The sequence below is a fragment of the Crassostrea angulata genome, chromosome 6 (assembly GCF_025612915.1).
Source record: "Crassostrea angulata isolate pt1a10 chromosome 6, ASM2561291v2, whole genome shotgun sequence".
NCBI lineage: Eukaryota > Metazoa > Mollusca > Bivalvia > Ostreida > Ostreidae > Magallana > Magallana angulata.
This window is the reverse complement of record NC_069116.1, coordinates 36,494,775-36,511,010: the sequence shown is the minus strand read 5'-3', so window position 1 is coordinate 36,511,010 and position 16,236 is coordinate 36,494,775. Positions and strand designations below refer to the sequence as shown.

Below are 16,236 nucleotides of genomic sequence, written 5' to 3'. Positions count from 1 at the left end.
GGTATTTAAAATGCTTTTGAAATTTTGAAGATGGTGATTTAATCCCCAACTGAATGATTAGGTTGGTAATTAGCCCCTTAAACTGGGGTGTTGAATTGTGTTGTTTTAGGTGAAATATGACACCTATAGTTATTATCACCTCAGATATAAATGATTGACTGCTAAAATTATGTCTAGGAATAACAATCAAATGAATATTGTTTTCTTTAAGGAATACAGTCTCAATGCATTTATAAGGATTGTTCATTATTTATCTCTTGTGCAAAATTATTTTTACTACATCTCATCTATAAGTAGGACCCCCAATTTTTCTACTCCCCCAAATCTGACTTATAGGCAAGTATATATGATACGCCAAAAGTTACGACTAACCATGGCCAGGCGTAGATTTTTTGGCTTAACCTAGTTCGGGCACAAAGTTACACCTTTGAGTGAAATGGACCTTAGTTCAAATTTTGCCTTAAGTTCCGATTCATGCGAAGCGTAAGGTTACACCAGCGTACACTTTTTAGTGAAAAGGGCTTCAGTTCTGTATTACTTAAGAAAGTTCTTTATTAACATCGAAAAAACTAAGGTCCATGCCTTTGCAGCTCAAAAATATCTTTGAAGCTTGGCGGAAGTCACAGAGCTGATGGAAATTTGAAAACAAAGCAATTGAAAGCTGAGTTAGAGTCTTTTTAGGCATTCTCAGAGGAAATTCTATCGCAGAATCAAATTCAAGAGCATATTGATTATTGTCCCTTCCCGTTTAAATATTCTTTATGCATTAAAATGGTTTTTTTAACTTTACACATTTCTGACCAAAATTTATTAAATTATAAAGGTTTATTTTGCAAATGCCTATGTTAGTTTTATTTGCTTGAATATAATAAGTAGTACTACATGTATATGTAATAACTAAAATCAGTTAGTTGAAAATTTCAATTAATTTTGATTATGAATCGAAATGGTGTTTCTGATTGATTCAATTCAATAATCAATAGTGTTCTCCGCCGATCAATACTGATCTTTTAGATAGAGTCACCTATTTACTAGTTTACCTAAAACATTATCTCTCTGAAAATTACAAAAGAAAAAAAATAGACCATACCTAAGGTTACATGGTAATTGCAATTTCTTTGGTTGAACCTTATTGTATTCCTCTTGTTTACCTATCACCTCAATGTGACTTAGACTAAAAGCAGTTAGTTTATCACCTGCTAGGATAATACATGGAAATCACGGTGAATGAAACAGCAGTTTATTTATCTATCGGATAGTCATTGATTTGCCTATCAACAACTTGGGAATGATAAAAGACAATACTCTAAATGCCTCATAGACATCAAAGAGATTTCAACCAAGTTCTCTAGGTTTTTTTTAATAGCTCTGCTGTTTTAATTACCAGTAGTTTTTTTTAGGGAGAACTTGATTCTTTAAATAAACAAAGTAGTTGGTGTACAGTCTGGCTAAAATTATACCCCCAAGTCAAACTGAAGAATTTGTAATTGAGATATGGTTGGAAGGTTTTGGTTTAAGGTATTTCTTTGAAGATTACTAGAGATAAAAGTATCTCTTTGTGCATATTTACTTGAAGACAAGAGATTTCTATCAAGTCACATATCAATTTGCAGAACAGTATGTGAATAGATTTCCAATTACATATTTTGTCTTCAGTTTAAAGTGATGATATGTTACATGAAATCAAAACTATATAGAAGGCATCAATCATTAATGTCCTATCTTAGTTATATTATTTAGATAACATACCAAAAACTCCCCCCCCCCCCAATAGGATTAGCTGCTATTTATTTAAAAGTACCCGACAAAAAAGCCACCAACATCATTGATATATAAGTGATAAAAACGAAAGCTATACAATTGTATTTTTGGGGTACATTATTAACTTCTCTTCAAAATTTGACAAGTCATATAACAGGTAAATAAAAACTATCCTTGATAAAGGTCAGTATCTTTTATGACATACAGATATGACGTTTAGCACTAAAAAGAGTATCAACACTCCCCAAAACATTAATGTCAACTTTTCCTATCCTGTTCATCGATGAATAATAACATGTCAATTTTCAATAAACAGACTGTGAATCTTATAGAAGATCACTCTGAATTTATTGTCTTCTCCATCTGAAGAAGGGTTGCAACATAAAGAAATAATCTGATCTGAATTATGTCATGGTAAATTTATCCAACCGTTAAAAAGACATGTTCTCTTCCACACAGTCTTTGCCTCTTTATCAAAGAAAGTCATTTACCATAACAAGTGTTTTAAAAAGATATGTATGTTCAATGAGCCAGATCATCAAATTGACTAAACTACAAATTTGTATCATCACAATTCATCCAGTGCTCTATAATTAGAATACATTGAGGTCAGGTGGAGAGTTAAGGTAAAATGGCCGTGTATAAACACTTTATTTCCAATAAAGTGTTCTTCTTTAAATAATTCTTAAATTTTAGGGAACAGATGTGTGATTTCCTCACACTCTGCTTTAAAATGAGGTTATATCTATTCAATATACATACAGATGCCAACGATATGATATATGGGGCTATTGTGCAGGTGTTAAATGTTTTGTGACAAATTTGTACTTATTCATAATAGTCTCCGAACTTACTTTGATTGGGGATTCCCAAACAGCTAAAACTCTCCCATCAGGAGACCATTCAATACCCATCAAGTCATCCGTCTCGGTTTCAAAATGCTGCAAATTAATTATGGTAATAAAAAAAATTCAAATTTAGGTAAAATTTCTCCTTTTCTATAAAATTCATATATATTACTGCATTTAAATGCCCTTGTTAGGGAAAAATTAGGGTCTAAGGAGTCTGCTATGAATATTAAGATTCTAAACAACATTTAAATTACTTTCACAAGTTCCCAAGAATCACAAGCAAAAATAGTGACAAAGTCTTTGCAGTCTCTCCTCTCAGCTAGGGCCATGTACTTTCCTCCATTACTGTAGTCCAATGCTTGAGAATTAAAATAATTTATCATGATTAAAATATGATGTTTAGAATGCTTTTCTTTGATTCTAATTGTTGTATGATTATCAGTAACTATGTGATATCGCATATTTATTGTATTGTTAATTCAACCAATTAATGAACTCACGTTTTTGGCATTGTTTGGGGTAGCGTATGTATGAAACAGACTTGGTCACCAGTGACCAAACTGTTATTCTCAGCTGTCATGGAAAAAAAACCCAGAATCATGTCAAATCATATGTATATTATATACATTCACGGAATGTTTTTTTTTCTTTATTTCTTCAAGACAAACCGATTATAATTAATAGCTTTATAGACACTAAAAGGGCTGAAATCCACATGATCCAGTTCTGATTAGTTTATCAATTATCAAAACTTTCAGCAAATTTAATAAAAATCATGAACTGCAAGAAATAATGATGAGGATTTCAGACTAAATTTCCCATATAAGAATAATTGGCCATTTCTCCTCTCAAACGTCTTGATGTACATTAAAAATAACTTTTTGAACAATTAATTTTACCTACTCTTGGAGATTAATTTTAAAAACATCTTAAGAGAAAGATGCAATGCTTGCTGCCTTCATACCCGCATGAATCACCAACGAAAGCATTATATCGCTATAACATTGAAGTATTTACAATTTCCAGTGTCGCTGTCTATGATAACATTTTGAATCAAATTTGCAACATATATAGTTCAAAACATTTTATCAATGACGCGGGGTCGAGGGGGGTTTGAATCAATAATTATGAAAAAACAAAGTAACGTAAAAGTGTAAATAATTTAATGGTATTATTGCTGAATACAAAAATAAGTATTAAGGAATCACTTTTTGAATATTTTAAGGTGATATTTATGGTCGGGGCGTGATCAATTCTATCATAAAGCCACCCTTCGAATGTATTTGTATAAAAATCACACAACATAACAATAATGACTCAATTTTGATCTACTTCGAAGATCATATTTAAAAGCAACAAATATCACTTATTGGGATAAAAGCAGACAAGGGGTGTATATACGTGTAACGGGGTTGGAGAAATAATGACGGACCAGACCAGGATTCGAACCCGGGCCCCCATAATCTCTAGTCAGGTGCTCTACCAACTGAGCTATCTGGCGCCGGTATTCAAACCGGTCTGACCATCACATTCCTCCCCCCTTACATAAACCCGAGTAAGGCAAAAAATAATCATGTAGTTGTTCTATCTGAACATTTGGCAGAGCAATAAAATAATACAGAAAAAAAGAGAATTTCATAATAAAGCATTTATCCAAGTGAGAAATTATTGGCTTTCATTTCTAAAATGTGCATTGATTAATCATTTGAAAATAAAAAAGTCAGCGTCTGTGTAGAAGCTATAGCTGCAGGTTTGTAGCTCCCTGTCTGAAAATAAGGAGATGGACAACCTGGGAGCTATATATTTATATGTTAAAAAGTTGCAATTTATGGCGCACAAAAACTTGAGTTTGTTTTGGACTGATTAATATCATTTTATTTATCTGGTTTTAAGGTTCCTATTTTATGTAAACAACATCAATGAAATCTTCAATTCTTGTGAGTGAATACATGGAAAGAGGGTAATTATGCATCAAAATATAACAAATTTGACTATTTCTTTCCATCTTTTATCTGAATGTTTCTTTATTTACCTTTAATGATAATAGATTTTTTTACCTACTTTAATATATGATCTAAAAAGAAGGTTTGGTTTAATTGCTCAAAATCACCTTAAAAATAAAATAAATCATTCTACAGTTTATCACAATTATGGTGTTTATAATTTACATAGATCTTGAAGTTGGTTTTTATAATTGTTCATCTAATTATATATTGAATGTATAAAGAAAGTGGTGAAGTAAATGAATTTTTTTTAGTTTTTTTTGTGTGACCTACATTAAAGTCAGCTGTAGTCAGTATGTGTCTTCCATCTGGGCTCCAGCGGACAGCACAAAGTCCAGCAGAACCCTCATCTATCTTACAGGTCCACTCAGGCTGCTCTATGGACCAAACCTGTAATATAACCAAACCTTTTTTAACAGTCATTCCCTTCAAGAAAAAACATAAACAGGAGAATCTGGGTGTGCAATTTTGCATTCTCATATATCTTAGATTGTTGATTTTGGATAGCAATTCACACAGCTTTCTACAGATGACTCTTGAATGCAAACACCCTTATTAAGATAACTGAACTGTCAACAAAATGCATTACTTCAGAGTCAAGCTGCAGAACCAATGGTTGTAAAATCAAACTTGATAACTCCTCGTAAAATCAGATTATGAAATAATGAAACCTGAGAAATATTTCATTTCAGAGATAGATGTTTGACAGTGTCTTTATAAATCCACTTTAACAATAAAACAATATTTTGCAAATTGAAAATGCTAAAAATGAATTAAAATGTATGAAGGATTATAAATGGATAAGAAGGATAACTCTGATAAGGTTGAAGGGAATTAAAATCAGAAATTAAGATGTAAATCACAATAATTTTTGAATACATGTATTAACTGATTCATCTTGGGGCTATTTTACAAAAGGTGTAAATTTAGATTAACTTCAAAGTGACTGCAGCACAGCCATCACAGCAGGTCTCTATAGGTGTAAATGATTGATAAGGAGCTGTTGACAATATTGCTCTCTTTACAGATTACAAGATAGGATTAAAAATAACCTTGTATGTAATATCATTTAATTGTCCAATTTTTACAACTGATTACATGTACTACATATCTTGATTTTCATGGTTTGACCATTAGTTTATTTCAGAATATTTATCTACATTATAGTTGTACAAGTTTATGGCATAAACTTGTACTTGTGCATTTATAAAGAAAATTGATCAAAGTATATAATATATACATCACACATGTTAAAAACATTTAATATTTTACCCAAAAAAATCCCATTCTCAAAATCTACAGCTTCTTTTCCTTTACTGTCAATTTTTTGAGAGTCCCACATTTGTTTGCAAATCTTACCTGCACAATGCCTCTCTTAAACAGTCCACACAAGATAAACTGAGAGTCTGAGGACCACTACAATCAGAGACCAAATCATAGTTAAATGACTGAATTCATTTCTTTTAGGTAAGGTATGTAAATCATTTATTACAATGACATGTTTAGACATTTAAATCAAGTGTCTTCACATATTCTTATAATAAATTAAAAAGCCAACCAATTGCACCTATAAAATACTATTACACAAATAATATTATTTGTACCTCAATATGATTATTCTATATAACATGTCATCTGATTGGATTAAAGAGTCACGTGACAGGGCGAACAAAATCTCCGTTCTCCCGGGAAATAAATATGTCTCACATCTTCAGAAATCTCAGGATTTTTGATTCAAAATTTATAAGCATACGATGATGAAAAATATGATTAAATCAAAATTATAAATCATTTAAATTCTCTTTATGCCACAAAAACCAATTTTGCTACATTTGATTTGAATTTATAAAAGAAAAGAGAGACAATAAGAAAAAAAACCCATACAATCCCGATGTTATTGTGACAAGTCCAAATTATTAGCATTCTACGAATTTTGTATAATCATATCTTGTTTGGTATAATTAAACTTTGCATGAATGTTTGGGAAATATGAAGATTTATTCCCCCCAAAAAAACCATATTTCCCTCGGGCATAGCCCTCAGGAAATATGTTTTTTCTTGGGGGAAAGAAATCCTCATATTTCCTGAACATTCATGCAATAAATGTATATTATTTATTACACTTGCAAAATAAGTCATTTAAATTATTTCATCAAATCTAAAAAGTACAATAGGCATGCAACTAGTTATATACAGATTCATTCATCAGTAAAAATAAGAAACTGACTATCACACTCTGTTAGTTATTAGTATTGGAACACAAATTAACTTTTAGGTATACAGTTGCATGCTTAATAATTTACTGAATTTTAAATTCAATTACTAAAGCAACATGTGTAAATTGCGTTAACTGATACGGTGCAGGCACTGACCTCTATTTGTTGGATGGTATCTAAACATGTATACAGGTTCTGTATCTGCAGTGTATCCACCTCCCTTATCACCAGACGAAATTCAACCACAGAGGCCTACAGAATGTACAATTTAACATTTCAAAGTTTCATGATGCATTTTATTTATTATAAGGCATTTATTCAAATTATGTGCATGAGGATTTTTTCAACATCCTAATTATTTGATATTGATATCATCAATACACTATAGAAGGTATAGTTGTGTGTGTGTATGCATATCTAAATGACCTATAAGGTGAAGATTTAACAAGAAAACAGTCTTACAATATTGGAAACTGTATCTTATTGATTCTAAACTATGACACTGGATGTTAAGCAAACAGCTTTTGCTTTGTGCATGAATAAATGGCTACTATTCCAACATGACATCATTCTAAAAATGTATTTTAAAATATCAAAACTTGACACTATTTGTGGTGTAGTTCCTGTGCATTAACAACACAACTAATCATACTTCATAATCTCTAAAACACCTCGTAGTCATGAAAACAAAATTATATTTCTTAAGATTAAGGGGTGTGTGTTTTTATGGTGTAATCAGCTTAAGCTGACTAGCATCAAATATAATAGGATATAAAGTGTTAAGTTCCCATTCAACATTTTACAGCATTGTGTCATTCATATCTTTAATCCACATTGTTGATTATACATTTGATTCTTGAAGTTTCTCTGGAATTTCACCCTAATTCTGACACTTTTAAGCACTTATGAAAGAGGCACAACCCATCATGCAACAATTCATAATATTATACAACTTCTCTCCTCAATGTAACATTTACAGTATATCAAATCACTAACACAGTAAAGATTTCTTAAACATACTGGTTTAACAAAAGTGAAACTATTTTATATATATTACACAGAAAATCAAATAATGAGCAAATAGTTTCAAATTTAATATACTCTTCAATTTTCATTTATAATCTCATTGGCTCATAAGCTTAATTAGGTACGGAATATATATCTATACATACATGTAGTATATAATAAGATAGACATATAAATATTTTTCAAATTATTGAGTTCTTTTAAACAGATTGGAACAAATCACCAAATGATTTATAACAGCCAGATTGGGATATTAATATACAATTATTGCTGTTTTTGATACCAATATGATGATTTAGCTACCCGAGAAATACAATATTCATCGAGTCGGAGGCCAGGCGATTATTGTACTTCGAGGGTAGCTAAATCATCGTATTGATCAACAAAACAGCAGTAATTATTTCATTATATGATTCAGCGACAAATTAATACAAAAATATCAAATTGAGTGTTATCAAGCGGAGATTTAAGTTTAAAGCCACAGCCGAAAAAATTTATAAAATTTAATGTATTATTTCATTGCACTAGCTATTTAAAATCTAATGTAGAAAAAAATCAAATGTTATATTGACCTTCTTGGTCATATTCAGATGAATATAACGTTTTATATTTTCTAGATAGTTGGATATGAGCCAATCAGAGATGTAGGAATTAATCAAATTGAATCATAATAAAGCATTATATCCCAAATAGGAAATATCATACAGAGCAAAGCAAGAGACAGGCAAAGCCCAATGGTAACATATATGCCAAATATGATGAAAGTTGAATCAGGGTACTAATAGTTCCAAATTATTTGTCTACCGGCCGCTTCAGGTTTCAATACACATCCCAAAATAGAAAGTCTACAGAGATTTTGCAATCTTTTATAAAATTATGTGATTGACAACATCGAAAAAATGAAATTCTATTTGAAAGTGTCGCTATATAATGTTGATAGTTACAAAGTTTAAGTGTAATTTTATGTCATATCATAATTTTATAAAAGATTGCAATTTAGACTTAAGTCTAAAAATGCTTTATGGTCCTGGAGCCTGGGCGACTATAAAACCTGCTTCATTAATTTATAACAGGAGCTAGAGCACCATAATTTTCTTACCAAGTACTTTCCATCTGGGGAAAACTTGCAAGTTTGACTACTTTGACGGAACAACTCGGAAAAATTCATTTCAGTTTTTCCAATGTTAATTGTATTATAATGAACAGTTTATTCTTATACACACTAAAAATACACTACTCGTTCATCCGCAAGCGTCAACACGCTGTGTACGTTATCTTTATCATGTTTATATGAATTTCTAAAAAATATCTGCATTAAATTTCTTGCAATCGCGGCGAATAATGTCTCTCTCACTTTGATCCATCGAAGAAATGTACCGTATTGTTGAATAGTATCCCGTTAATTGCATCACAGGTAGTCTAAACTATTCACGACTGTTTTCATAAGCAACAACGCTTCACTTTAATCATGGACTCCCGACCGTGCTTTGCTCTGATTGGCCAATAGTCACAGTTAATCCCTGTAGGCCACGGGTATAAAAGAGGTAAAGTGATGTCTTATTTAATTTAAAAATATATCTAATGGCTAAACTTAATTACAAAAGCAGGTAAGTGTAGATTGTTTGCTTGTATTAAATTTGGTGCAATAATAGAACAAAAATTTTGTCATAACCTGTTTCCCGCGATATATGCACCGCCATAATAACAGTAAAACCACGTGGTATAGGTAGATCGAAATTGACAGTGTAGGAGAGTGGTTGGATAGATCACCGTTTGTGTTCACTCCATTTTTTATGTCGTAAATTCCTTACATTTAGCCGTTCTAGCGGCAGTATCGTAAGTATTGTTATATATGAATAATAACTTGCTTTAGTCACCCTGTTTGTTTATCATCACGGTCACTGTAAGTTAGATATAAACTTGTATATGTAATGTATATGCATGCACATACAAACTTCTGTAGCATGCTATAGGGTCCGTAGTTTTCATAGAATTTTTTTGTTGACGAATGTTTTTATTTTATATTATTGTTATTCAATTTTATAGTCTTCGTAACAATTGTATTGTTGTTTTTTGTAAGTTCAGTTTTAAATAACTATAGATGCGTAGGTATTACATGTAGGTAATGAGGCAAGAGTTAAGAGGTTAAATTTTATCTAATACTTATATGGTTTCATTTTAACTTTATAGATCTGTGTGTAGGGCAGTTTGTGACCAATATAGATTTAAATTGCAAAAAAAAAAATTGAATTTTTTTTTACAAGAATTTTAATCTAATGCACAACACACACACAGTGACACACACATTATAAATACTACAACAGTCAGTTAACTATAGTTCTCCCAATTTTAAGATCCCCAAGAAGCTTTGGTTTTACCAAGGGAATACCCTCAGTTCCAAATAGTATAGGGTTTGGGGGAAAAAATTGTTTACTGAAAGTTGTTACATTTCATCCTCTAATTAAATCAAATTTATTATTTCTTAAGTTGAATATTCTAAAGAAGAGAGAGAGATTAGCCCAAGTGAATTTTTTGCAGGAACCCAAATTACTGTATTTCAAACACATTATATGTGAATTTTTAGTACTAAATTTCATTGTTTTTTTTTCAAATATCTGGGATGTCAAGAAATATCAATTTTACGAAAGTCTTGGATGTCAAGAAACATCAATTATACGAAAGTTTATAAATAACTCGGACATGCTATGTAGAATTTAATGTGTCAAGTTTGTTTGCAAAATGGATTAAACTTAAGGTTTCTTGGTCTGAAGTTGGTTGTGTGATATTTATTGAAAATCCCACGTGCAAAAGATATTCACTTTTGATGACAGTTGTATTCTCTCTTTCTCCCCTAATCAAAAGTATTTTATAAAGATTTATTTTCAGAAAAGAATGAAATGGAAAATTCTACTGCCAAATTTTGTTTATGGGAAATGTTTGTCAATTAAAGCTAAGATAAATTTCTATAGAATTTGTTTCCATGCGTACTTGCACACTGTAGGGATGTGCTTGACAGAGCAAGGAATATATATATTATCCAAGATATTGAAATTTTAAGAAATATTACTTGATAAATGAAAACGCAACATACATAATACATCTGAACAAATATATTTCGGCACATGCAAATGACTTTAGATTTCAAAGAAGGTTTTTTTTTCAATTTCCATTTTAGATTTGGAAAGTACATATCCAAAGTCCCACCCACTATGTCACAAACCCTTTCCCCTAGTAGTTCTGTTACTGGACCCCCATTATCACAGGAGGCCTTTGACTATTTATGGCACAGTCTTGATGCATGCACTGATCATGGGTAAGACAAAGAAATATTATTTTTCAGAGATGAAATATTTGTTTTTAGTGTAAATTTGCTATGAAAGTGATTGTGCAGTTTCTTAACTTTATAATGCCAATGAAATTATTCATGTATTGCTGTTGTGTGAAGTTTTAAATTTATCATTCCAATCGGGATAAGAGGATGTTTGTTGATACAATTCACATGTGATGAAATTTATTTTTCCATGCTCTAGGAATTATACACACATACAACAGAGAGATTTAGACTACAGTTTTGAAAATGAGAACGAAGAGACGACAAGCCTTCAAATTGAACGATTTCAAATTAAGTCTCAGCAGGACTCAATTTCAGATCTGGTAGGCATTTCCATTATCATATAGCTAAATAATGCTGTTCAGTTTATGGTCATATTTTATTTGCCTATCCTTTGAATTTTATGTTACTTTGAATGATATAAATTGTTTCATTGATAATTCATAAAACACATATTTCTTTAGAAAAGTAAAATAAATCTCAAATGACACTAAAATTAAAACTGATTAGTTTAGAGTTCCACTCACAGTATACTGATCCAGTATTTATTTAGTTATTTTCATTGTGTTTGATTTCAACATTCACCATATTTGGCAGTGTCTGTTATCCATTGCATATGAATATTTTGTCCCAGAGATACACAAGATTTCTATTTTCATTTGTTTGATGAGATCTACCAAATTATTGAAATGAGTATCTCTTCCCTTTGTTCATTGGTGAAATAGCCTGGCAGCAGTCATTCAATTATAAATGAAATTTTAAATCTGATCATCTTGTTGTCCATGTCAGTTAGTGCTGTTGGCCTTTATTTTTCCCTGCCTGCTGACATCCTTTGTGAATTTTTAATTAGGTGTTGGAAAAAACATTACCTGTATGTGCTGAAAGAGCTTTGTTGTTCAGAGTTTGTATTGCATAAGTTTGCTATGCTTTGGCAGATCTATTAGATTAAACTGGGTTAAGCATATCCAGGTATTTAAGACATTGAGCGAAGGAATAAAAACCTTTGTTTGCACAGCCTATTGGTCTGATCTAAACAAAGCCACACTATCCTGATAATATATAGAAATAACCCCAATAACCATGACAACGGAATACCAATTTTATTAAAACTTGGCTCCACCAAAAATTGACTGCAGGTCCTGGAATCATTAATAATGTAGAACTGGGTATTTCTAAAGAGGCCATGCATGACCAATATCCATTTAAATCTACCTTTTGTTCCCTCTTTGCGTCACTGAAAACTAGCGACATTATCATATTATAAATACTTATTGATCACCTGGTATTGAACTCTGCCAATATCTACGTGTTTAGACAGGTAGATTGTCGCTTGGACTTCATACAAGTTTATACCTGCACCCAGGCAAATGTTTTATTTCATATTAGCTAGTTTACACTTTGAAATGCTTTTGTGAGGAGTATTCTTACTTTGAATTTCTGTGATATATGTTCTGTTATTTTGTATTCCACTCAAAATACTGTTCTTCTTGTGACTTAAATATTATTTAATTATCCGTCCAACATGATTAAGTTCGAAAGAACTGGATTTACTACATACAGGGTAAGTTTGGATATTTTGTTTACAATTGTTCAGGAAAATTGTAACATTTAGTTATGGTATTGTCTTAAAAAAAAATGGGGAGGTGTTGTGTTAAAAAAAAAAAAAATTAAACCTCTGGATATTTTAATTCAACTTGTATTTTACTCACTATTAAACTCTAAATTGAAAAATTTTTAATTAGCAGATTTCTGGATTGGATGATTGAACATTTTTTTTCTCTCAAAAGAATCGAATATCCTCTTGTTTAATGTCTGTCAATAAATTGAGCTATAAATAGCTGTCCCATGAATGGGTTGTCATCCTGGGTAGGTTTACTTGTTGATAAATGTATATGTTTACATATTCAATAGCCTAAAATTTTGGACTAGGCTGATAAGAGATGGGGCATGTGGCACATAATAAGGAGAAAAATTTGGTTTCTTGTTTCCATAAATTTCCCCACAAAAGGTTTTATGTTAATTCAAAGGCTTTCTCATTGGAGGATAGATTATTGCCGTCCTGATAAGTATTGATTTGTCAGGAGACTGGTCACCACAAATAACTAGGCTTATCTGTTAATGACTGGTCCCATCATCTATTGATCATCCCATTAGATTGAGCAATCAGCTACATTGTCAAAACAATTATGTGTAAATTCTTTTTTGTTAAAACTGCACCTGATATATAATTTGCTGTTTTTCATCACCGAGTTGTTTCATGGATTTAAAAACACTTGGTGAAAAGAATACATATTTGAATCTCCAATCCAATCAATAGTTTATGAGGGAGAAAGCCTAGTGGAGTAGTGCTATAGGAATGATTAGGTGATTGTCAATCCAAGTGTAATGCTTTTGAAAGATTGATTGCACTGCCTTACAAAGAAGTGATGAGCAAGTTTTTTTCTCAGTAAAATGATTGCCCTTTTTTTAAAATTTTTTTTAGCTGAACCCAATCATTCCCCAGTCCACAGCATCCTCCATGAGCCCTGACTCACAGACTGGGATTATAGGCAGCAGTACCGCATCATCTCCATACAATGATGTAAGTATACACTGCATTCCACTGAACTCACATACAGTGTAAACAGCTGAATCCACAAAGGATACGTTACACACTGGATAAGTCTACTCTCTACCCATGATTAATAAAGTTTGAAGTATAAAAGCCAATCCATGTCTGGAACAAAAGCACCCTCAATATCAAGTTAAACAAAATGGAGAAGACATTGCCTGCTGCCTAATCCATTTATGTAAATATCTATTTGCGTAATGAAATATATTCAAATTCAAAGTTAAACAAAAGAAAGATGAATATAAAAATTTTGGAGAATATATATTATTTAGTGTGAAAATGCCATGTTTAACTATCCTTCTCTTTAACAGTTAATAAGTAATAAAAACAGTTCACTCAACATGCCAAGCTAAACCATCACCTCTCAATTTATGCCTTGATTGACAAAGAGAAAGTGTGAACTTGATACTTTTCAATCGATGCTATCCAAACATGATTAGATAATTACTATGATTTGACACCATGCAATGGTGTATATATATATGTAGTTCCATACACACAATATTCATTGTCAATTTGTCAGTGTAGTCTGTGGTAAAAACATGAGACTTAGAATGATAGATATGGATATTTATGCTGAAGAATTGAATTCATACTATGATGAAATTGAGGTAAATTTATATTGATTATTTTTTTTAACGTGCTTAGTTGCTTCTATGAATTCAGGTATGTAAATTTAGTGTTATTATTTTTTCAGACCATCACATCGCCTCCCCCCTACTCCCCACACACCAGTATGACATCACCCATTCCCACCGTACCATCCAAGTGAGTAAATAATCTTTAAAACTATTTTTGCTCGAAACCACCTGAAAATCACAAAACAATATTGTCATATAGTTCATTATTTTGAGAATCTCACAGAGAGAAGTTTAGAATAGACCTAGGTTTAAAATTTTAACTGACAGGATATTTGATCTGGTCTGTGAATTGAACCGTTACAGCTCTTTATTGAAAGCCCTCGTTTAAATCCTTAGCGACATGAACAAACTTGAAAGCACTTCAAAATATCTAATGTCAACATTGTGCTTGGTCAATAAAGTGTGTCGCATTTTAAACTCCATTGTAGCTTTTAAAGAAATTGGTTTAATGTTGTATTGGGGCAGCTATTCATTTAAAAAAAAATGGAACAGTTGAAAAATTCATGACAAAAAAGAAAAATCAATCATGTTCCAGTTGAAAGTTTTTACTCCTCAAATCAATGAATTTTTTCCCTTAAATGGCAGAAAGATGTTAAAACTTTAATGGGTTTTAAAAGCAGAGTTATCATGATTATTCATGATTGAAATAATGGAGTTGTTGTGAATATAAGGTCATTATTATTTGCGAAAAAATGAAGGTGGATTTCATTTTATCTTGCACTCTTGAAGAGAATATTGATTTTAAATTCTAAACGTTTCTTACTATGTACACAAGAAATCCATTGTCCAAACACTAAAGAAAATTGATAAGCAAGCATTTCTTGGAATTTTAACTTTTGAATTTATTTCAAACTTTATTTGATTTACAGTGAACTTTGATTTTTTCCATTACCTGTAAATGCATGAAATAACAGATTTTATTTGATTATGATTTATTTAGCACTGACTATGCAGGAGATTATGGATTCCAAATATCATTTTCACAGCCATCAAAAGAAACAAAATCAACTACATGGACAGTATGTATAGATATCTATAGATTATTTTATTAAATTAATTTGGAATACTTTGTCTTACTGATTTTGATACATATTATAAAACTTTGTCCTAATGATTTTTATACGTACAAAGTGTAATTTTTAGAAATTAACTATTATAAAAAAAACATTGTATGGATACAAAATGACCATGTTAAAAAGATGTAGCAATAATAAACCTTATTTGGAACTGCAGTACTCGGAATCATTGAAGAAGCTCTATGTCAGAATGGCTACAACTTGCCCTGTGAGGTTTAAGAGTCAACGCCAACCACCCGCAGGCTGCATAATTAGAGCAATGCCCATTTTTATGAAACCTGAACATGTGCAAGAGCCAGTTAAAAGATGCCCAAACCATGCCACATCAAAAGAAAATAATGAGAGTAAGTGATTATTTTGTATATTGGGTTGGAGGCCATCTGATGGCATGCCTTGAAGAGTACTTTAAAGATTAGATGGGTTATGTAATATTTGCTTTCAAGTACCGTGTGGACTTTAACTAAATATAGTCTGTAATCCTTTTGTTGTGGTGTAATCCACCGAAGAATGAGGTATTCTGAGTCTGCCTTTGGAGTAAAAAAAACAATTAAAGATAGATTGAATAATTAACAGTTTGTAAGCACAACTCTTAAACCTCTGATGAACCTCTATGAAATATAGTTAAACTTTGTAGGCATTTTATAGACACAGTGTTTAGATGTGCATATAATTCTGATTCCTTTATTTTTTTGGAAATTCAAACCTTTTGAAATTTGTTTT

General features: G+C 31.3%; 2 protein-coding genes across 6 annotated transcripts in view; one reads left to right on the top strand and one right to left on the bottom strand.

Annotated features, from left to right (window-relative positions):
* Positions 1-9,308, bottom strand: part of LOC128188247 (WD repeat-containing protein WRAP73-like) — a 51,670-nt gene extending 42,362 nt beyond the window's left edge. Inside the window, exons 1-7 of the mRNA XM_052859190.1 lie at positions 8,957-9,308; positions 6,988-7,083; positions 5,975-6,031; positions 4,889-5,005; positions 3,113-3,185; positions 2,867-2,970; positions 2,616-2,702 (exon numbers count right to left, since the gene is read on the bottom strand). Coding sequence (XP_052715150.1) covers positions 2,616-2,702; positions 2,867-2,970; positions 3,113-3,185; positions 4,889-5,005; positions 5,975-6,031; positions 6,988-7,083; positions 8,957-9,025 — 603 coding nt within the window. The 5' untranslated portion in view covers positions 9,026-9,308. The remainder of the gene's footprint in view (positions 1-2,615; positions 2,703-2,866; positions 2,971-3,112; positions 3,186-4,888; positions 5,006-5,974; positions 6,032-6,987; positions 7,084-8,956) is intronic.
* The window catches only part of LOC128188246 (cellular tumor antigen p53-like), a 35,157-nt gene that overhangs the window by 8,994 nt on the left and 9,927 nt on the right, over positions 1-16,236 (top strand). For 2 of the 5 annotated variants that reach the window (XM_052859184.1, XM_052859187.1), the window contains exons 2-7: positions 11,033-11,170; positions 11,388-11,511; positions 13,671-13,769; positions 14,497-14,567; positions 15,381-15,459; positions 15,674-15,860. In XM_052859184.1, the coding sequence (XP_052715144.1) occupies positions 11,033-11,170; positions 11,388-11,511; positions 13,671-13,769; positions 14,497-14,567; positions 15,381-15,459; positions 15,674-15,860 (698 nt within the window). Of the gene's footprint in view, positions 1-9,382; positions 9,402-9,534; positions 9,694-11,032; positions 11,171-11,387; positions 11,512-11,641; positions 12,750-13,670; positions 13,770-14,496; positions 14,568-15,380; positions 15,460-15,673; positions 15,861-16,236 lie in introns of those variants that run through there. The other 3 variants (XM_052859186.1, XM_052859185.1, XM_052859188.1) reach the window with 3 other exon arrangements.